We start from the raw sequence: 24,159 nt of genomic DNA on the forward strand, positions 1-24,159 counted from the left end.
GATAATACAATAGCATGGAACAATAAAAAATTATAGACACGTTGGAGACGTATTAGTGCTTTGATGAAAGTTTTAGCTAAGTATGATGTAAATTTCAGAGTAGCATCAACTTATTAATCTCATTCAAATGGGAAAGTTGAATTATCCAATAGAGAAATATTATTAATTTTGCAAAAGATTGTTAATAAATCTAGAAAGAATATTTCTAAGAAACTAGATGATTCACTTTGGGCATACAAAACTACTTATGAGAATCTTGTGGGTATGTCCCCGTACAAAATGGTTTATAAAAAAGCATTTTATTTACATCTTGAGCTAGAACATAAAGCCTTTTGGGAAATTAAAGAAATTAATTATGATTTGAAACTTGCTAGAGAAAAGATGTTATTGTATATAAGTTCTTTAGATGAATGGAGAATTGGAGCTTATGTCAATGCTAAGAAAAGGATAAAATATGGCATGATAAAATAATTTTAAAAAATATGATAAAAATATTTTGTACAAGTTACATTATAGACATTTTGCAAGTAGACTTCTCTCCAAATGGGAAGGGAATATGTCATCAGAGAAGCTTACCATTCTGGAGTTATCAAGATAAATAACGCGGAAGGAAAGAAACCAAAGGTAGTTAATGGTCATAGACTTAAATATTGAATGAGACGTTATTCAAGTAATTACAACATAAGAATATATAGAGGACACCTTCTGGAACACTCCAGAAAACAGGAATAGGAGTAGCTACGTGGTATAGTAAGTAAACCGAGTCCAAAAATTTCATACAAATACTTTCTATTAGTTTTGGAATAAATAAAAAATAGGAAAATAATAAACACCCGAGGGATTTCCCATAGGCTCCACAAGATCGGGGGCATGACCTAGCTCCCTGGCCGCGGCACCCAGGCTTGTGGGAGCCCCATGCACTTTCCGAACTCCGTGTTTGTTGTGTATAGTTGTCCTACAATTATATATACTCGAGGATGTTTTGACCTTTCTATCTTAAGTGTTCCTCCTGGTCTTGTTTCGAGTTGTTTCTATTAGGGTTTCGAGATCTAGATCGTCATGGCCCCTTGAAAACTTTTCACTAAGCATCGCATCCGACTAGCTCCTAGTAAACATCCATATAGTGAAGTTTACTATGAGTGGTATTCGGAGGAGAAGATCGCTGCCAAACTAAAGGAGCCTATGGAGGATATCTACATCGGGGAGAGGAGGATGAGGAGGACACTCGTCTAGCTCTTCCAGAATACATGGAGGAGATCGAGTCCAAGAAGTCAAGATTCCTCAACACGGTTCAAACTATTAATGTTCAAAATAATTCTTCTTGTCGTGTGTAGGAAAACGTGTCCCCAAGTTCACACAATGATATCTCATCATTAGCTATGAGAGCATTAACAGTTACCAATACATTGAAGTCTGAAATTAGGACCCTAATCACAAGATCAAGATGCTTGACGTGGAGAATTGTATTTTTCTTCGGATTATTGCAAAAAGGGTTTGACCACCATCACAGAAGAAGAAAACTTGAGTATTTGGGAATGGCACTACCCTTGGGGGAGGTGCCCGATATTGTATTACCATTATTATATATCTTAGTTTGATCTTCAGTTATCTCGTGATTTACAAAAAGCTTGAGTATGAATTAGTTTCCATGTGTTTATTTTGTCCCCGTGCTATAAATGTAACCATGTGTGAGAGTCTCTATAATAAATCTTAGTATGGGTATCTTTTGCTTTTAATTACCATGCATCTCATCATTGCAAAATAAATGGCATATGCTTATCTCATGGGAAGTAGTGACTACACATGGGGTGTACAGAATAAAATCTCATGGGAAGTTAACGAGCATAACATTGGTCATTTTGATAGTGCATGAAAGAATAGTACAAGGAAGAGAGATTTTTCTTTGCAAATATACCATCTTAGACATCCTTTATGATTTTGAACTCTCATTAATATTTCCAAACTTGATCAGGTAGTTGACACTTAAGAAGGAAGATACTGTATGTAAGTTTGCATAGAAGTTATACTGTTACGGATCCTCTCCAACATGTGGTTTTTGCTTATAATATTTTGCTAGCCAAAAACTTCTATACAAAGTAGATATACTACTAGTGCATCCAAAAAACCCTTAAACCTGTTTCTTGCCATGAGAATCCCCCATAACTACCTAATGATTGAGAAATATCCTTCAAGTAAGTTGTTTCTTGTGCATGCAATAAATATGCTTCAAGTAAATTGCAATAAATATGTATGATCTTTGATTGGAAGGGAGATAAGTTTTGTATGATCTTATGATGTTGGAGTAATAAAAGAGACAGTCTGATCAAGAAAGGTCACTATCATAAGGGGGATTACAAAGTGATGTTCCTTTGAATTAATAGCTTGCACATCCAACTCAAAAGCACTTGACAACCTCTGATTCCCTTTGCAAAGCGACTATCTTTTACTTTTTCTGTTAAATCTCCCCTTTTATGCAAGAATTAAAATATTTTCTCCATTTTAACCTCAAATACTCTCCACTTGGCAAACAACATGTGGCGGGGAAAGACCGAGACACATATATCTAGTAAAATATATATGACCATGAGTTATTGTTATTGATAATGATCCTAGAGGTAAATAAGTTGGTAGGTGAAACACTAATCCCCATCTTCCTTTCTCTTTGATTAAAACACATAGCTCTTAAAATATGATCTCAGTGCTAGCAATCATTAAGAGACTATATTATAGTTGTGTTTGTGAAGTTTGCTAGACAAAAAAGCACTTACATAGACTCTTCCAAAAATATGATGAATTATATTTGATTGGATGAATAAGAACATAGTTTGTTGTATTTTAAGAGCGTTTGTGATATACACTTTAACTTGTGAATAGATTGTTATTTGAACATAAGAAGTTTTATGAATAATAATTATTGCTCGTGTTGTATCAATAATTATAATCATGCATGATGTTGCCATGTTCGTATTTTTATCGACACCTCTCTCTATAAACTTGTGGTCATGTTTACCGAGTTCGATATTCGCTTAAGGGAAAGCGGGTCTAAACTTGGGTGAGTCGATATGTACAATTTGCATCATGATGTACTACTATTATTTATATTATTTTGAAGTCATATTTTATATTATGTTGCAACTTTAATGCCTTTTCTTTCTTAAAATGCAAGATACACCCAAGGAGAGGGATACCCCGAGCTGGAATTCTAACCTAGAAAAGCTACAAAAGAGATATCAATTCTCTAGAGCTCAAAATGAAATGAAATTTTACACAGATTTATTTTGGTATGTATGATAAAATACTAGAACAAAGAAGTAACGAGGAAGCCAAACAAGGGGCCAACAAGTTCAAGGGGCGTGGCCACTCCACGTGGCGTGTCACACCCTGTTTTTACTACCACTTCTATGTAATGCAAAAATCTGAGCTTGTTAAAACTTTTTCAAAACTAATGATGTGAGTGCCATGATTTTCATTGTATGCTTGTGTGTTTGATCATGTGATGATAAAAATCCATTTCACAATATTGATTTATTTCCAAAAACCTTTACTTGTTTCTAATCAAGGTAAAACCCTACTTTGAGTTGCACTACATGCCCTTGATGGCAAGAAGTGTTTCTACCCAATGTTGGTGATATAATTTTAACTTCATTTTAGTGCTTAAAAGCCACAAGATAATTATTTTTAGAATTATTTTCCTAATTAAATTACATGTCTATTTCTGAGGCCAGAATTGGTATTCCTACTTGGAAAATACTTTTCTGCCTTAGAAAAATCTGATTAAATTTGGAGATGATTAGAAGGACATATATTTTCCATACATAAGATTTTAAACCACTATTTATATTATAATTATTTGAGTAAAACCCTGAAAACCATTTCTGTCTGTTTTGACCTTTTGAAATATTTCCAAAGGAAATCTTCTCAATTAAATCCTAGAAAATTCCAATGGTATCCCTAAGCCATATTTGGCATCCACATAAAGTTTCACCTTGATCCAAGGTGATTAAGGACCCCAAATAACCCTAAAACCCCTTCTGTCCAGATTGGAGTTAGAGCAACTCTATATAGCAAAGTTTGTCCTATGATGCTGAAACTTTGCAGGAGTGTCTAATACCTCAAATGAGGGTTCCACACCAAAAATGGGATTTGTGGGACTTAGTTTGCCCACACTCGCTTTGGAAGGGACAGATTTGGTCAAATGGTGGTGTTTTCAAGTTTACAAAGCTAAACTTATCCAACGGATGCTTGACTCCTCTCTCTCCCCCTCTGTTGCAGATGGTTCTGGAAGTCCAAAACCACGTCGTGATACCGTGGTTTCGACCCCATCCCCTCTCCTGAATCGACTCACCGTCGCGGGCCTATAAATATCCCTCCCCCTCGCTCCTGCACTGCTCAGACAGCTTCGCAACGACCACTAGTACCTCCCTAGACACCCCAGCAAGCCAGCAGAGCCCCGGTGCTCGAGATCGACCGAGGCCCCTCCGCCTTGGAGCTCCGGTCGATCTACGGCTACACGACGGCTCCTGCGACCCTCGACCCACCAAAGTGATCCCCTCGACCCCAGGAAGCTTTCCCCCAACTTTCTCGAGCATTTCCGTGCCCCTAGCTACCCTCGGCCACCTCCCGAAACTCCTCCGCCACGGCCTCCTCGTCGCCAGCGAACCCGTGCCTCTCCGTCGTTGTTCCGACCACCAGCAGGTAGGCGTCGACGAGCCGAACCCATTCTGTCCACGTTGGGGCTTGAGAACGCCGGTAGCCTTGCCGGCGTGCTCATCCTCCTCTCTGGCAAGAGGTAGGAGATGACCCCGACAAGTGTGCCCCACCTATCGGTGGCCTAGCTCTCTCTCCCCCTCGCTGCCCGCAGCCACTGACCGCAGGGCCCCGCATGTGAGGTTCAAACCTGACGATGTGTGCGCCTGGGTAGGCTGTCGGCTAGCCTTGGGTCGGCCCAGTTCCAGGCCGAGCCAGGCCCGGGACTTAGCCCATTTTTCATTTGTTTTTAAAATCTGATTTCAAAGATTTTTATAAAAATATTTAACCAGTGTAAAAATATAATTTTTTCCACTGGTATTCTTCTAAAAATAGGTAGTATTTAATGAGACCATTGGATGATTTTTCAGCAACTATTCTGTTTTACAATAATAAAAAGGACTAAATTGGAATAGTTTTGCTTCTGTTTGGTTGATTTTAAAAATGTTCCTTCATTGGAAACTTCCAGGCACACATTTGGTCCCCGCATGGTTGATACTGTCGAGAGTCGGTGCTCGTAAGACGTACAACATGTGGGTTGGGTACCAATCGAGTGAACCTCTTTGTCTAGTATCGTCAAGGGAAAGGCATTGATCAGATACTTACCTCGGGTATGTTATATACCGCGAGTCGTGGATGACACGAAAGTTTCCCGGATCTTGTGGGTCCAGCGTACTACCTCTGCAGAGTGTAAATCTATTCTAATAGTCGTGTCCATGGTCAAGGACAGTTGGGTAATCCTGCTTAATCTACGTCCAGTCATTTCCGCATAAACCAAGTGTGTGTGAATTGTGATGAAAAGGAGTTATTATGAAAGTAATGATATGACCAAGTTCGGTGACTTGGCATATAGGGTGAACCCGGATGGTTCAGCCCTCAACAGATATATGGATATCTGTAACCTGTTCTTCAAAAGTAATTCGTTAACTTGATGCATATTCATTGTTCATATCATGGGTTGTTTGCGAGTACATTCAAAAGTACTCATTTTCTTGCCACTGGTTATATTATTGACCAGACATGGAAGGTCCGGGGTTTGGAGATGAGTACGTCTTTGGAGACGCCCGTGCGAACTAGGACGCTTCCGAGTCAGAATGCCTGTCGGTGTAGGCTTGATTGCATGGGCACCCGCTTAGCCCTATGGTTTCCGCTATTAGTTGTATTAGTATGATTTGGCCTTAGGCCCAACCTTGTGAACCTGACCATTCAGTCATGTGATGTAATAATTCGGTACTTGGATGTAAGACTCTTTTATTCGGTATCTGTGTGTTCGGTGAGCATTGATCTCTAGGATCACTGAGCACATTCATTGGGCGATCACGACCCATAAGTCGGGGTCCCCACATGGCGCCACCCCAAGTGGTGCCACCCAGGCTTGTGAGGCCCACATAGCTCCTCTCCCAACTTATTTCTCCTATATGAATTCACTTACCCTAGATAATATGAAGAGCATACTTTCGGGGCAAACCGCCGCAGTCACGAGGCAAAAATAGAGGTTGATCGCTTTAGCTCTCTGCTGGAGTGATTCTGCCCAGGAAACTTTCCTCCGCGAAGGGAAAATTAAATCCATCACCATCACCAATTCTCCTCTCATCAGCTTCTTTGTAAACATATTTACCAGCTTCATCTCATCTCAAATAACCAGTTCATCTCTTGTGCTCAATCTTTGTATCTAACCTTAGATTGTTACCTACGTGTACTAGTAGTGTTGATTACATCTTGTATTTGATGCTAGTTAGTTTACTTGGAGTAAAATCATTATGTTCAGATAGTTAATTGCATATTTATACCCATTGAACAAGTTCAATACGGTGATTTGTGTGTAGTTCTATTTTTTCTTGAGGATATGGGAGAAGTCTTGTTATTAGTAATCATATTAAGTTGATCACCGTTCATTCTTTTCATATTATGTTGTCTTGTTCATTCTCTAGTGATATTATGTGAATGTTGACTACATGACACTTTGCCATCTTTGGGCTGAGAGGAAGGAGTCGTGGAATTAGTTTGTAGATGATGGGTTGCGGGAGTGACTCAAACTTAAACCCCGGCTTACAAATTGATGCATGAGGCATTGGATCCATATGCCTCACACTATGGTTAGATTTATCTTAATTACTTCTCTTGTATTTACGAATGCTTACATGGATGGTATAATCATAAGTATGTGCTTTTTCAAGTAAGAACAATATCTTAGATCCGGTCCACCAACATAACACTTATCAACGCAATGAATGTGAAGTTGATGAATCATGGTGAAAATAACTTGATTATATTTCCACGAGTCCTCAAGAGAGTTTTAGTCACTATAAGAAAAATCGCCGGCTTGTCCTTAGCATAATAAAGATTGGGCCACTTTCTGCACCTTTCTACTTTTTTTACTTTTTAGTTGTTACCAATTATCATGCTATCAAACTATACTACAACACTTGCTCATGATACCTTGCTGAAAACTACTTATCAATTCCTCCGACTCCTCGTTGGGTTCGACATTCTTACTTATTGAAAGGACTACGATTGATCCCCTATACTTGTGGTTCATCAGATGACTACAACGAAGAAGAGTACACAACCAGAAAAGGAGCAAAACAATGTTGTGCGAGACATACCCCCTTCTTGAGAATGAGTCACAACGTGGGTCATAAGTATTCAACGAAGCTCAAGAAGACACAAATTGTCATTGATAGGATTGTTAAAAGCCAACATACTTGATTTTTTATATCTCTTTAATTAATTTGTGTCGACCGCACTTAACCATACCATATTGATGTAATATGAACTTAAATGTATCGATCTAATTCATTAAGTGTGTTATTTTTGATTTGTGTACCTCTTTAATTATAGAGTGACTTTTATTGTAATGTGATGTGGCTCAACGTTCCACCTACAATAACCCCAACCGTCAACACTTATCCATTTTTAACCCCCAAAATTGCTAATGTAAACTATTGGGGTGTTGCCGATGTCAGCCACTTCACCTATAATACACAACATTAACACTTATAAATTTTGTGCGAATAAGGAATTTCATTCGCGCCTAGTCCCACCTCCTCTTGCATAGAGTGACCTCAAACTCCTTGCACCTTGGCCCATGTGACCTCGCCATCCTCGTCTACGACCTTCTACTCGGGCCATCCCGTGACCTCGAGGCCCGGTGATCTCGCTCCTCCTCACTCCTCAACTCCGCCGACCTCGCCCTCCTCGTTTTAGACCACCCCCTCGTTGCCTACTCGCATCTAGCAACCCACTCGCATCGGCGCTCGATCTGGCCAGTACATGAGATCCTCTCCCTTTTCATAGTTTAGTCATATACACTTGTTCAAATTACTCTAGAATGGTAGATTTTGGACGTAGTTCAAATTGCAACATTGTGTACTATGTTGGTGATGAATACGATTGATTTTTTTACTCGGTTTGGATGAGCGCCTCTCCCTTTATATGCACGTACATATATACAATTATGAACTATGGTGGAATGCATTAGATATGTGTTGCTATTCAGCTTAGGTATTCGACACACCACTCCTATAGAAAGTATTGTGGAATACTCACCTTACACACCATCAGTGTTTTTATGGATCCTGTGGGTCGTATCATGTCACCAATATATTTTAGTAGTGATGTTATATAGATGACATGCCAACAATACTTCATCAAAATGATTTAAGGTTATATTGATGACATGCGAGCAATACATCACCAAAGTGATTTTCGACATGCCATCACTAGCGTTTTCCGCATTAATGTAATATATCACTAAGAGAACCTCTAGCAGACCCCGCATCCTGCCGGCCCGCAAAACGCGTTTGCAGTTCGCGCAAAATAGCTTTTGCGGGATGGCCCGGGCTGGCACAGATGCAGACCCCCAATACGGATCCGTAAAAAAGTATATTCGCGGAATGTACTTTTTTACGGGTCGGCTTTGCGGGGTCTTCTTTTTGCGCCGCTCCATCCCGCATATCATCAGCCCGCAAATATCAAATACAACATAATTCAACAATCGAAAACAAACTGAATTATTCGAATCAAACATAATACAATAATCATCCGTATTACAAATACAAATACAAATGAATACAAAAATAAGTCATTGTCCAGCCCTTTGCCAATGGTGCTCAGTGAGATATTCCTGAAGTTGAAAGTGGGTGTTGCATTTTCAATCTCCTTGTATGTCTGGAGAAAAGCTCTAATGCGGTTTGGATCTCTAGCTGGTTTGACACGGCTACCCACATTGTCGTAAAAGAATTCTAAGTTCAATCCTCTCTCATCTTCAAGAATCATATTGTGCAGGATAACACAACATTTCATGAATTTGCATAGTTTGAATAAAATAACATAATTTGGACCGGATAAAATAGCATAGTGATTACAAGCCGAATAAAAATAACATAGTTCTCACATAGTTTTGCAAACAAATAAAAGAAGATAAATCTATTAGTTGCCAACATGAGCCCCCCACATATGCTCAATCAAATTGTTTTGCAGTTGCACATGAGTTTCCCAATCACGCATCTCTTCATGAAATTGGATGAACTGTTCAAAAGTTGTTGCTCATCCATGCTCACGCACAACATTCTCACCCTGAAACTGAAACCCTTGATCATACAGACGTTCCGGACGCTCGTCTTCTACGATCATATTATGCATGATCACACAAGCAGTCATCACCTCCCATAGTTTCTGCATGCTCCAGGTATTAGCAGGATACCGAATGATGCCCATCGAGATTGCAAAACACCAAAGGCACGCTCGACATCCTTCCCAGCACTCTCTTGCTCTTGGGAAAATCTTTTCCTCTTCTCTCCAACAGGGTTGGGTATTGTCTTCACAATAGTGGTCCACCGAGGATAGATACCGTCACCCAGGTAGAATCCTTTGTTGTAGTTGTGGCCGTTGACAGTAAAGTTCACCGGTGGGCTGTTGCCTTCGGCAAGCCTAGCAAACACCGGCGAGCACTGAAGCACGCTGATATCATTGTGTGATTCGGCCATGCCAATGAAAGAGTGCCAGATCCAGAGATCTTCAGACGTCATGACCTCTAGTATAACACTGCAAGCCTTGACATGGCCCTTATACTGCCCTTACCAAGCAGAAGGGCAGTTCTTCCACTCTAAGTGCATGCAGTCTATGCTACCAAGCATCCCTGGGAAACCCCTACTGGCATTCATCGCCAACAAACGGGTTGTATCTTCAGCAGTCGCCTCTCTCAAGTACTCAGGGACAAACACAACAATAACAACATTGCAGAACTTATACAAGGACTCTAGGCAAGTAGACTCGCTCATACGGACGTACTCGTCAATGAGATCACCGGGCACTTCGTATGCAAGCATTCGGATGGCGGCAGTGCATTTCTGATAAGAGGAAAAACCTATCTTGCCAACGACATTCTCTTTGCACTCGAAATAGTCATCATATCCGACCACCCCTCTCTAATACGGTTGAAAAGATGTCTACTCATACGGAAACGGCGGCGGAATTTTTGATGTTTGAACAACCGGTTTGTTGTATCCAAGTAGTCCTTCCAAAGAAGGAAATGCCCGCTCTCTCGGTTGTGATTCAACGCCGGAAGGTGGCCCGGAATGGAGCCACGGAACAACGGCCGCTGGCAGTTGAGGTGGTGATGGACCAACACGGCAGCCAATATCTCCTCCTCGTCATCGGATGACGAATCTTCGGAGTCGCAAAGGAAATTGTGAAAAAAGAACTCGTCGACGGAGTCCATTTTGTACCTTGGCAAACTGTCGAACAGCTTGCGGGCGTCGACGAAGGAGATGGCCGGCGAAGGGAGTCGCGGCGCGCACAGACCAGCTAACTGCCCTGCCGGCGTCCGACAAGTAGGTCCGTGTCCGACGAGCGTGCCGGTGAAGATCTGGCCGGGCGGCCTGGCGGCTTCTTGGTAAGGGCGGACTGTGTGTGGGGGGGGGGAGTGGGAAGCAGTCGGCTACCCGGCGGCAAGACGGCAGCGACGGGCGACGTGGGAGTGGGCGGTGTTGCTGGACGGTTGTGGAGGCGCCGACAGCTGGCAGAGTCACCGGCAAAAATGGGCGGCGGCGACGGCGACAAAGGAGGCGGGCGAGGACCGGATGGGGCGAGGCCAATGTGCCACCGACCAACGGGTCTGGGGCAGGAGAATGCGAGTGTGCGCTTGTCCGTCGCGTGTCCGCGCCGACGCAAATTCGGCTCAAAAATGGGTCGGGAATGGGTTGCCCGCGGACGAAAACCGGACGCGCGTCCGTTTGGGTCGGCACATTGGGCCGCTTTTTGTGTCCGCACCGACCCAAATAAACGACGACGAACAAAATGGATCGTCCCATTGAAATTGCTCTAATATGCCAAGAAAAATGGAAGTTTAGAAACTTTATTCAACAAATGAAGGCATGAAGGTAAATATGTATGATTTCTATGGATACAAGACATGTTTCGCTAGACCTGAAGACACTTGTCCGGCTTATATATCTGGACGGAGTATAATAAGCATCATTAAACTAATGCCTCCACTTGCGTGCATAAGCATCAACGTTCTATCATCCTTCTGTCTGAAGAAAAGCACTCTAGCTTCACTTCCGTGCATTGTATATGTACGCAACCGACATGTGGTCGCTCCTAATTGCACCCCATATGCGAGTGGTATGCACAGAATTAGTTAACCATATCTCTCTGTGCAAGCACCTTTTTTTCTTATTGAAAGGTGGCTCATGTTCTATAGTATTTCTTCTTCGGCCATCTCTCCAAAGACAACTAGCCTAGCCTATCCCTTTCTCATCTTCCTTTGCCATCACTTGGTCTCTCCTTCCATCTCCTCTCTCCTGAACTCATTGGGTTCCATCTCATCTTCCTCCCTCCTGCACCTCCACTGTACCCGCCTCCCTAAAATATTTAGCCCACATGAGGAAGCAACATCAACAAGGATAAACAACCACAAATATCACAAGGAAGGAAAAGAACACCTCGCCTCAGCTCTTTTTTTTCTTCTCTCACCCCCCACATCCCAAAAAGCAAAACCTCATTCTTTACTCTCCTCCAAGAAAACAAGCACCACAAACCCTACACAGACACACGCTCTCTCTTCTTCCTCTTCCTCCGGCCTATTATCATCATCACAAGCAGCAATTCTTCTCTTGCACCTCCAATTTCTTAATATTATCGGTACTGTTATCTAGCCATTATTATTTTTCTCTTTTTAATGGTACTATACTCCCTACTTACTTATAATTAGCTCTTCTTCTACCCTAGAGAATGGCAGGACTGGATTTGGGAACCAACTCCTACCTCCAGCACCACCAGCAGCTTCACTTCCGTCACGATGACGGTGCCGGAGGCTCCGACGACCGCCAGGACGCGCTCTCGCCGGGCAGAAGTGGAGGGAGTGCAGCCGTAGGGGCTGGGATAGGCGGCAGCGAGGTCGTGGGGCGCCGCCCACGCGGCCGGCCGCCCGGATCCAAGAACAAGCCCAAGCCGCCAGTGATCATCACCAGGGAGAGCGCCAACGCTCTCAGGGCGCACATCCTCGAGGTCGCCGCGGGGTGCGATGTCTTCGAGGCGCTCACCGCCTACGCACGCCGTCGGCAGCGCGGCGTCTGTGTGCTATCCGCGGCGGGGGCCGTCACGAACGTGACTCTCCGGCAGCCACAGTCTGCCCAGAGTGGGCCAGGTTCGCCGGCGGTGGCCACGCTCCACGGAAGGTTCGAGATACTCTCCCTCGCCGGCTCTTTCCTCCCGCCACCGGCGCCACCAGGGGCCACCAGCCTCTCGGCCTTCCTAGCCGGAGGGCAGGGTCAGGTTGTCGGTGGCAGCGTTGCCGGCGCGCTCGTCGCGGCCGGGCCGGTGGTTGTTGTTGCCTCGTCGTTCAGCAACGTGGCCTACGAGAGACTGCCGCTCGAGGACGGCGACGAGGTGGTGCCTACACAGCCACCTGGGGGGAGCGAGAGCGACCAGGCCGGCAATGGCATGCCGTTCGGTGTTGATCCGTCAGGAGGCTCGGCAGCAGCTGGGCTCCCGTTCTTCAACCTGCCGATGGGCTTGCCGCCAATGCCCATGGACGTGCACAACAGCTGGCCGGGTGCTGCCGGTGGGGTCGAGAGGCCGCCGTTCTCGTAACGGATCTTGGCCGGCGGTGAGGACAGCAGGTATGTCCGAGGATACGGACGTGTAAAACAACAGTTGGCCTCTACTTCTTTCTTATCACGGTCGATCGATTCTATCTTGTTCATTGTGAAGGAAATCTCCTGATGTTTTTTTGCGTTAACCTGATATATATTTGGTTGGTGTTTATTGCTGATCCGTGTTTGTTTAATTGGCATATGTTGTGAGAACGTGCACTCATAAATTCACCAATTTAAATTAGTATTGTTGTTCATTCTTTGAATGGTTTCATGATGAGTTAATTTTTCGCGTGACGCTGCATCACATGATCGTTCTTATAGTGCCAACGGCAAGCTCAATATTCTTGTTTTTTAGTGCTATAAGGACAAGCTCATTCTTTTTTTACTTTATTTGTTTGATTTCATTGAACATATACAAGCAGCTACATCCGTCAATTGGATGCCATTTGCTACTATCTATTCACTTGGGATGAGTTTTTTGCTTCTTAATTCTTGTACTTGGTTTCCTGTTAATTTTTTTTATTAGAAAGTTTTCCTGTTAATTGTTGACTGAGATTAATGATTGCTATCTTCTAGATGTTTACAATGATAATGGTCTCAGGTGTGTTTCTACAATGAGTCCCAGTTTAATTATTTCCTTATACTCCGTATCTTCAAGTTAACCAAGCATATATCAATTGATGGGTTGGAGAAAACAATGCATGATAGAGTTAGTATTGATCAAGTATGCCCGAAGCAAAAGAAAAGATTTTTTTTCTCACTTAATTCATGTTTTCGATAGACTGGGGAAAGAGCTAACTCGGGTAGAACATCACATCTTTTTTGGCAGTTTAAACTTGATTTCTCTCAAAAGAAAGGTATTAGGTTACAGCTAGATTAGCTAATCAAGTGTGAAAAGAAGGAAGAAAAGGTTTAATTAGTTCATGTATGCATGCACTCCTCTCTATCTAAACATCATGAACATGTAAACTAGCTTAGGTGGGAGGGGGCATATATCCAATTAATGGAGCACATAGTTGCAGTCATATTGTAATGCTTGATAATCCCCTGACTCTTTTTCTTGTCCTTAAATCTACAAAAAGGAAACCAGTAAGGAAAACAAAATAACCATATAGTTTGTATGAATTTATGGTTATTTAGCACTTATGACATAAATATGGAAGGCTTATGACTGTAGGATATTTAGTTACGATCGTAACACATCTTAGTCTCGAACACTTTGGCTCAACAATTTAGGGAAGGTGACATACAATTAAATGAGAAAGTGAGGATTGAATATTATAAGGCTTGCCATAGTGGGGAGTATCATATAAAAGTATCATGCATATGATACTATTGTATGATACTACCCCTATAATGCATAGTAGCATAAAGTAGTATCATACATGACCTCATTTATTGACATGCAAGACACATAGTAGCATTGCATTTAACATGTTACGGTATCTATCTATGTTACTCTAACCCTCTCTCTCTTTTTTAATTGTCTGCCACATCAGCATGTTTGTTAGTCCCAAGTATATGATACTGCCTAAGTTACTCCCACTATGGCCAGCCTAAGGCTGGTCATAGTGGGGAGTAACATATAGTAGTATCATGCATATGATACTATTGTATGATACTATCTTCATAGTGCATAGTATCATAAAGTAGCATCATAGATGACCTTATTTATTGACATGCATGACACATACTCCCTCCTTTCCGGTTTATAAGGCTCATCTCAAACATTTCAGATTTCCATTATATTAGGCTTATTTTGAGTCTAATTGAGTTAAAGTGCTTTAAATACCGCACCATATTTAATTCATATAGTTTAGAGAAAGGAAATGAATGGCTATGCATGCATCATTTTTTACATCCACCATACAAGTCCAATAAAAAGAGGATGCTACATTTATTGCCTCAGAAATTAAATATGTGAGAAATATTTCATTGGCTAGTTAAAACTAGTGTCATCCACTCACAATTCACCTTCGTTGATGAGATTTCAGATTTGAGACCTATAAACCGAAAATGAGGGAGTAGTAGCATAGCATTTTACATGTTACGGTATCTATCTATGTTACTATAACCCTCTCTTTCTTTTTTAATTGTCTGCCACATCAGCATGTTTGCTATTCCCGAGTACATGATACTATCTTAGTTACTCCCACTATGACCAGCCTAATATAATATCCAATCATATTAAGTGGGCAGTACATAATATAATAAATGTATGATGTTACATTATAATATTCAATCCGCATAACATCATATACATTTATTAGGTTTTCTATAGCTACTAGATTCACGTGGGCATGAATTGAGCTTATCTAAGGTATGTGCCAATGCATCGTCTCTTATCACGTAATCAAATAATGAGAGCAAAGAGGAGACTCCCCCTGTCTTATTCTTATAGGAGATGAGAAGACTCAAACCCGGGCCGGCGACAACAACCTTTATGTTGTCCACCACTCCACACAGAAGCGCTTCTCGTCTCTTATCACCTAATCATATGGTAATAAAAACATAAAAATACAACCAGTATAATGCATTGTCTGTTATGTATTGTATCTAAATTTAATGATTTGTGGCTCATGCATGCATGTGATTGGATTATCACCTCTTTTTTACATATGGTCACTTACAAGGTTGTATGTTAGCTAAGATACAACCTTACTATCTCTCTTCATTAAATACAGTGCCACATAAATAAAATGTCTATGAAATCGTGTTAATAGACTTGCATTGGCACATGCCTAAGGAGCTTTTCTAGACTCGTTATTTTTCATTGCTCACCTCACAGCAAAGTACCCCCTCCTACTCCAAAATAAAGTGTATAATTCTTTGTCTAAAATCAAATGGTGTAAAGTTTGACCAAGTTTGCAGGAAAATTATTGATAATCATAGTACTAATAATAAATAAATATGTAAATATATTTTGTCGTGTATTTAGTGATATTAATTTGGAATTGTAGTTGTTTATAGCTTTTCTACAAATTTGGTTAATTTTGTACAGTTTGACATTAGACAAAATGTATAGGTCTTCTGTTTAGAATAGGAGTAGTACCTAAATGATGGATGCGCCGAACTATGATTGATTAACTAACTAGTACTGGTATTTCTTTTGAAGCGACTTTCTTTCTGAAGGCATGACATGACTGTTTTGGAATCTTTGCGATGCCTCTCCCCAGATGGTGTGCATGCATTCCCAGAATGAGCAAAACTATAGTAGAATATCGGCTCTTAAGTCCATGCCACGCAGTACTATGTCATCTCTACTGCGTCTCTCTCAAACTTCACTTCAATTCGATTCAATGGTGTCATTTCATGAGCTACATCTGTCCTTCGTTCCACTACTGTCTGTTGGCACAGGCCCGACCTCGACGCTGCGATCCGTCGTGTACTTTCCGACGGGACACGCGTACAAGACTAGCTCGAGTAATTCCGAGCTTACTGAGCTAACCAGCTATAGAGATGGACGATGAGCTAGCAAGCAGGCTAGGAGGTGGATGGATTTCCACGTACTACCACATGCATGCACAAAAGAACCAGCCGGCGACGTTCGATCGATACACACACGAGAACACGAGATTGATGGCTAATAGGACCGTGTCGGTCCTATGTGTTTGTATTACTTTTTCTTCTTGGTCAAAGTACAGGGGTATACATGAGTATATATATTAGCTAGCTAGGCTGCCAACTAATCCTAATTCTACTCGGTGATTGACGTGGAAACTTACACGGACTCGTACACGGAAACTAATCCTAGGACGCCGTGGTTATTCCTAACAATCACCCCCCTAAACACGATGTCCTCACTTCACAGCTTCGACACCAATCCTTCGTCGCATCTTCATGAACTTCTGTCGTCCCAAAGATCTGGTTAGGATATCTGCAAGCTGATCGTCGGTGCAAACATAGTTGACATCAATCTTGCTTTCTTCCACGCACTCCCGTAGGTACCGATACCTCGTATCGATGTCTTTGCGTCTATCATGACACACTGGATTCTTCCACAGAGAGATTGTAGACTTGTCGTCAACATTGAGCACCACTGGTTTCCGTTCCTTACTTGTGAGGTCACCGAGTAGTCTTCCTAGGCACACACCTTGACACACCGCGGTTGCAGCTGCAATATACTCTTCTTCATGGCAGGATAATGCGACCACTTTGTGCTTTTGTGATAGCGAACTCACTATATTTCCTCCCAAGAAATATACCACGCCCGAGGTACTTTTACGGTCGTCCACATCTCCTGACATGTCACTATCACTGTAGCCCAGTAGATTCATCATCTCCTTCTTCTTCTCTCTCAAATAGACACAACCGAAGTTTGTTGTCTCTTTGATGTACCTGAGTATATTTTCCACAGTTGCCCATTGTTTCGTCATGGGTGCTTCCATGAAGCGACTCATTATGTCAACAGAATAGGCCAAGTCCGGTCTTGTATTTGTGAGATACCTCAACTTTCGGACCACACTTCTATACTCCGTTGCATCAACCGCAAGTGCTTCACTTTTCTTGCTTAGTATAAGACGAGGCTTCATTGGAACATAACTTGGGTTGCAATCTTCCATGCTACTGCTTTCAAGTATCTTCTTTGTATATGCGTGCTGGCATAGTGTGATCTCGTCCGGCTTTTGTTGTACCTCGATCCCAAGGTAGTAACGCAAGAGCCCTAGATCAGTCATCTTGAATAGCTCCTTCATTTGTAGCTTGAAGTTTGCAATCACCTCTTCGTCAGCTCCAGTTATCAACAGATCATCCACATAGATGCCCACTAAGAGACGATCCTTTCCATTACCTCGCTTATACATCGTATGCTCGAGTGGACTCTTCTCAAAACCTAGAGAAATCAATGTACTGTCAAGCTTGATGCTCCATGCCTGATAAGCTTGTCGTAGCCCGTACAACGCCTTGTGTAGCTTCAATACCTTGTGTTGCTCTCCTTCTTTGATATATCCCGGTGGTTGCTTCACATACAATTCTTCTTCTAACTCCCCAGCCAAAAACGTGAAGTTCACATCCATGTGATGTATCGTCCAACATTCTTGAGCCGCGAGAGCAATAAGTAGCATCACCGAGTCCATCCTTGCAACCGGAGAAAACACTTCTTTGATTTCCACACCTTGCTCTTGCACGTTTGCTTTAGCCACGAGCCTTGCTTTATGCTTCACCAAGTTCCCTTTGGCATCCTTCTTGACTTTGTACACCCACTTGAGCTCTATGGCACTATGTCCGTTGGGAAGATCCACGAGCTCACATACTTTGTTGTCTCGGATCGACCTCAACTCTTCATCCATAGCATGACGCCAACACTCTTCCATGATTGCTTCTTCAAAAATTTCCGGTTCCTCGATGTGCAAGCATCGTTGCCCTTTACTTTTCATCTTCACCGAATTTATTTGAAGCGCTTCCTCTGGATAAAGATTAAATACGCGTCGTTCATGTGCTATTGGAGAAGCCACATATTCTTTTAAACTTGCCAAAGTTATAATTTCTGGCGTTTCAAGACTTTCAGAGAACACACTTGCCCCTCCTCCAACGCTGCTTTCTAGGCTGAGTGCCCCTTGCAAAATTTCTAGGATTTGCTCCCCTTCTAGCCCTAGCCCTGGAGCTGCTGTATACAGCTCGTACTGGCCAACACCATCTGGCTTCTCCACTGTGCAGCACAAGCTAGTGAGCAAATCAGCCGCTTTCGTGCCTGCACAACTTGGGTTGCTCCCACCTCTGTTCGATGCTCGACCAATAGCCGCATCAACTTGCTCGTTCGGCACAACGTCGGCTCCGTGCGCTCGGGCATGCTGTCCACATGGGCTCTCCTCGTCCGGTCGATCTTCTAATGCAATAGATACGTCCGTGCTCAGGATGTCCGCACAACACGAAGTTGCATTTTCCAACATCACGTATGTGCCAAGTTCGTGTGGGCTAAGTGAAGGTCGCCGCATTTCATGTTCTATCGCGACGACTCCATCACATCCCACGCCGTGTTCTTCTAGCGACACATCTTCGCCGTCTTCCAGCGTGATCACACTGCCACACCTTATGTTATGGTATTCTGGCGTCATAACGTCACCTGTTTCTAGCGTGACCACACCATCACGCCCCGTGTCATGGTCTTCAGGCGCCATGTCTTCGCTTTCTTGCGCGACCACACCATCACGTCTTGTGTCATGGACTTCTGGTGCCACGACTTCACCTGGGTGTACTGATGTGGGTGCACTCACCGGACTCATGTCCAGATCATGATCATCTGGATCATCTTCGTCCACTAGTTCGCACATCAGAATCATATCCCCGTCGTCTCCTTCCTCAGCCATGAGCGCCTGTTGCTTCGGTGCTTCCTCGCAGTCAGCCTTGAAGTGACCGAGGAGGCCACACTTATGACATCTCACTTTTCTGATGTCAAACTTCCTCCTCGGTGGTGCAGGCGCATCCTCGTCATCCGAGTCGGTGAAGTTCTTTCTCGCCGAGTGCTGCTTCCCCTTCCCCTTCTTCTTGCTGTTGCTCGTGGATCCGCCCTGCTGTTCTTTTGACAGGGCAATCCATTGCGCCTTTGTTAGCATCAGGTGCTCACTCGCCTCCGTGTCATCGAAACTGAGACGAATTCTCTCGTCGTGGGCTTTGAACCTTCCGACAAGATCCTCGACCGTGAGAGTCTTTAGGTCGAGACATTGCTCGATCGATGTGACGATCTGGATGTAGCGCGCCGGCGCGGCGCGCAAAAATCGTCGAACGATCGCAACTTCTTCTAAGGTTGAACCATAACCCCGTATGCCATTGACGAGGGTCTTAAGACGGGAGGCAAACTGATCAACCGTCTCGCTTTCCTCCATCTTCAGGCATTCGTAGCTTCTCATCAAGGACTGAAGGTGTGCTTCCTTGACACGTTCATGACCCTGGTGCAGGATCTTGATGGTCTCCCATGCCTCCTTCGCCGTTTTCTTTCCGACGAGGTGCTGCAGCACATCCTTCGGCATGGCGGAGTAGATCGCCGTTAACGCCTGACGATCCGTTCGGTACTTCGCCGCGCCCTTCGCGTACTCGGCGCCGCCGGGGTCGACAGCTTCCCAAAACTCCGCTCCCTCCATCGCGACCTCCATGTTCATCGCCCATAGTGCGTAGTCCTCTCGATCCAACCGGGGGAATTGCGACACCCCCACCATCCGCATCGGTGCTCCCGCTCCTACCACAACGATCTCCTTGCCGGGGGTCGACATGATCCTTCGATTGCTTTTCGAAGATCACGCCAATAAACCAAGCTCTGATACCAATTGTTGGCACAGGCCCGACCTCGACGCTGCGATCCGTCGTGTACTTTCCGACGGGACACGCGTACAAGACTAGCTCGAGTAATTCCGAGCTTACTGAGCTAACCAGCTATAGAGATGGACGATGAGCTAGCAAGCAGGCTAGGAGGTGGATGGATTTCCACGTACTACCACATGCATGCACAAAAGAACCAGCCGGCGACGTTCGATCGATACACACACGAGAACACGAGATTGATGGCTAATAGGACCGTGTCGGTCCTATGTGTTTGTATTACTTTTTCTTCTTGGTCAAAGTACAGGGGTATACATGAGTATATATATTAGCTAGCTAGGCTGCCAACTAATCCTAATTCTACTCGGTGATTGACGTGGAAACTTACACGGACTCGTACACGGAAACTAATCCTAGGACGCCGTGGTTATTCCTAACACTGTCCTTTTTGTGCGTAACTCGTCGATCGATGGAGTTTGTTACAGGTCGTAGCCCTTTTATCATCGCTCCATGTGTTTTAATTTTAGTGCTCTTTGAAATATCACATATAACTAAAACTAATATTTATCCTGCTGGAACTTGAACAAGCCGGAAACAATCCAGTATTACTCATTTTTTTTGCGGGAAAAAATATATGAGTAATACTTGATGTTTAACATTTCATGCACACGCATATATAGAACAAACGAATTGCACCAGTACCATCTAGAGTACTTTTTTTAGAACACAAACCCTCAAAGAGGATCTTAGGTTTTACTGCAGTACTATTAATGATGTACAAAAATTCATGTTGATCTTCAAAGGTTAGACCTTTCAGGGCACTTGGAACATGGTTAATACTATAGCCAGCTGGCTATGATATTACGACATTATCTATAACGGGTAAGTATAATAGGTAGATATAAATATGTATTACTCTTTTGATACATGACTCATCCCACTTTTCATAAAGTCTCTAGGAGCACCTATTGCGGTTGGCTGTTAATATGCAGTCCGTTTTCCTTTTCTCCCATCAAACTCAGTAAAATATATTATTTAATATCTTACAATCCACCTACATCATTTTATTATGCTTTCTCCTACTCTAGAATTAAAAATCTAAAGTACAATGCTTGCCTCTTATCACGTTATTATAGGAAAATATACTTGTGACACTATTATTAAAGAAGAAAGAGAGTGAACTCTGCCCCTCCTCCCTGGACCGCGTCGTCCCCGTGGGCGACCGGCCGCGTCCCAGCCTCCGCCTCCTCTAGCCCCCCTCTCCCCCTCCTCCCTGCCGCCGTCGCTGGCGCCCGTGGTCGTCCCGGCCCACGCTGGTGGTGGCGACCCCTAACCTTCCCCTCCCAATGGCTATCCGACGCGGGGCGGAGTTACACCGGTGTAATAGCCCGAGACTGACGCTCAAGAAGATTCTCCTTTTATTCCGCTGTCGTCATGTGATTAGATTGTTTGTCGCACTCATCGTCGCATCGTGCGCATCATCTGCATTGCATCGACACTCCGTTGCCGCCCGTTTTCAAAACATGCATCTGTTACTAGTTGCCGGTTCTCTCCGTTATCGTCGTTGACCGTTTCGGGACCAACCACACACGCACACGTCTGCAGCATCATTAAAATATTGTTTTTAAAAGTGTGTATAAAATATTCTTGGATTGGGTGAAACTTGGCGTGCGGTCTTAATATAGTGTAGGTAGGTCGCATGCCAAATTTCATCGCAATCGGAGTTCGTTTGATACCCGAACGGGCGACCGGAGAGGCACCGTCTTTGGTTTATCGTCGAACGTTTTTCGGTGTTTAAAATCTCGTTTCCGGGCCGCAAACCTCCTTCTCTTCTTAGCCCACCACCACTCTACACAACCACTAAGCCCACCTAACCCTAGGGAGCAGCCGAGACCGTCCGATTACGATCCTACGGTTGAAATCGGAGTTACAAACCCTAAACCTAACCCATGTCTTTAAATAGACAACAAACCCTAACCCCCTCGAACTCCGCGCCCCCGCAGCCAGGAGCGAGCGCCCTCTCTCTCCCACCTTCTCCCAGCCGCAAGCGGGCTTGCCAGGCCTAGATCCGGCCCTCTTAGGCCTGGATCGAGCCGCAAGCCGCCGCACGTACGCCGCGCCTACTGCTCCCTCAGCCTTGCCCCGCGCATGGCGCGTGAGCACCCCGAATCTCCTCTTGCTCTCGCTCCCATGGGTGCCTCCTGTCGGCGCCCGGAGCCCAGCCGCGATGCGGTTGCTGGAGCTGCACCGTGCTGGACCGACGCCAAACCACCGGGCGGAGCTTGCCCTGCTCCTCTCTCTCTCTCTCTTTTCCTCCTCCCCCCATTTCTCTCTCTCTCTCACCCCGCTTACTCTCTCTCCCGCACGTGTCCCTGTCATGGCCTCCCGAGGCTTCTGTCGTTGCCGGATCTGAGATCCTCGAGCCTGGATCCGCCGTTCCCCATCGGCCCATGCCGTTCCGGCCATCGTGGTGCCTCATGCCGCCGCCTGCAACTCGCCTCCGGCACGAGAGCACGAGGAGATCGACTCCTCCCGCTCGTTGTTGACCAGCGCCAGGCGGGCTGTGCTAGCGCCTCTTCTCGTGGGCCGCGTGAGCTGGCCCAGCGACCGAGCCACCAGGACAGTGCCCCTTCGGCCCATCTCTATCTCCCTCCTCTCCACCCTGGCCCCGACCCAAGGTGAGCCACCCCGAGCCTCTCTATTTTGCGCCCGAGGCACTGCTTAGTATGTTGTGCCCGTGGTTGGATTCGGCCCATTAGCCAGATTCAACCCGAGTAGTATTTTTAACGCCTGCAATTTTCTTTAATTCGAGAAGCATGCATAATTTAAAAACGTTCGTAACTTTCAAAACAAGTTGTATACGGAAAATGACCAAATTTTCGTGAAGGTTAATATTTTCCAACTCCCATGCATATTTAAAACTGTTAAACGTGTTGTTTGCATTGATTTGTGTGATAACGTGATAAAAACGGTTTGATTCGTAGCTAGTTAACCGTAGCTCCATTGGAGATGAGCTATATATGTAAACCGACTAGAATGACACGTAGTTTTACGTGAACCACTTTGTTTGTCGTTTAACAAACATAAAATGAGTTTAGGACAAATTTAGACAGAATTCGAAGTTAACGTGTGGGGTCATTTAGGAAATGCTATATGTTGTTTCGAGGCTCATTTAAAATGTCTAGATAGGTAGTTTATTTGTGATTCACCTCTTGCCATGTTTAAACAACATTTAACATTGTTGTCTACCTAATCGGGAGTGAACTAAATAATTCGTATGTGGAGTTTCGTCAATATGCAATTCGTTGCATATTGAGCTTCACTTAATGTGTAGTGTTTGATTGTTGTTATTGTCATGCCATGTCTTGCATATTTGAAATGGACATGCATCATATTAGGTTGTGCATCATATCGTGCATGTGTCGTGGTGAATATTGTGTGTTGATTCTTGTTTCTGGTTTGCTTCTTCATGATAAAGTTCCGCAAGCGTGTTGGAATGTGAGGATCCGTTCGACTACGTCGGTTTGTCTGGTTCATGGAGTCGTTCTTCCTCCAAGCAGGATCACAGACAAGATGATCATTTCCCTAGATACCATTACTATCATTGCCATGCTAGTTGTCTCGTTTCTTTTGCTATGTCTCGCTGCTTACCACCTATTAAATATCAGCCTCCCAACATTGCCATGAAAACCTCTAATCTTTCCACTACCCATTAAACCTTGTTTGGCTATGTTACCGCTTGCTCAGCCTTTTGATAGCGTTGCTAGTTGCAGGTGCACTTGCTTCCATGTGCTAACATGGGTTCCCTGTTATATCACCATATTAATGCTATTTAAGTTAATGCACCTATATACTTGGTAAACGGTGGATGCTTGGCCTTCTAGCCTGGTGTTTTGTTCCACCTTTGTCGCCTTAGTTTCGGTTAACGGTGTTATGTTCCATAAATGAGCGCTCCTAACATGCTTGGGGTTGTTAAGGGACCCCCTAGATTCTCGTTTTGGGATAAAACTCGTCTAGCAATGCCCAACATTGGTAATATATTTTCCCAATATAATAATTT

The 24,159-nt window shown here is 43.9% G+C and overlaps 1 protein-coding gene across 1 annotated transcript; it reads left to right on the plus strand.

Moving 5' to 3' along the window:
* Positions 1 to 11,495: 11,495 nt before the first annotated feature.
* Positions 11,496 to 13,106, plus strand: LOC123410339 (AT-hook motif nuclear-localized protein 23-like). The gene is made up of 2 exons (XM_045103271.1): positions 11,496 to 11,892; positions 11,980 to 13,106. The coding sequence occupies exon 2, from the start codon at positions 11,983 to 11,985 to the stop codon at positions 12,841 to 12,843; it is 861 nt and encodes a 286-aa protein (XP_044959206.1). The 5' UTR covers positions 11,496 to 11,892; positions 11,980 to 11,982; the 3' UTR covers positions 12,844 to 13,106.
* Positions 13,107 to 24,159: the final 11,053 nt, after the last annotated feature.

Source organism: Hordeum vulgare, chromosome 7H (genome assembly GCF_904849725.1).
Source record: "Hordeum vulgare subsp. vulgare chromosome 7H, MorexV3_pseudomolecules_assembly, whole genome shotgun sequence".
Lineage (NCBI taxonomy): Eukaryota > Viridiplantae > Streptophyta > Magnoliopsida > Poales > Poaceae > Hordeum > Hordeum vulgare.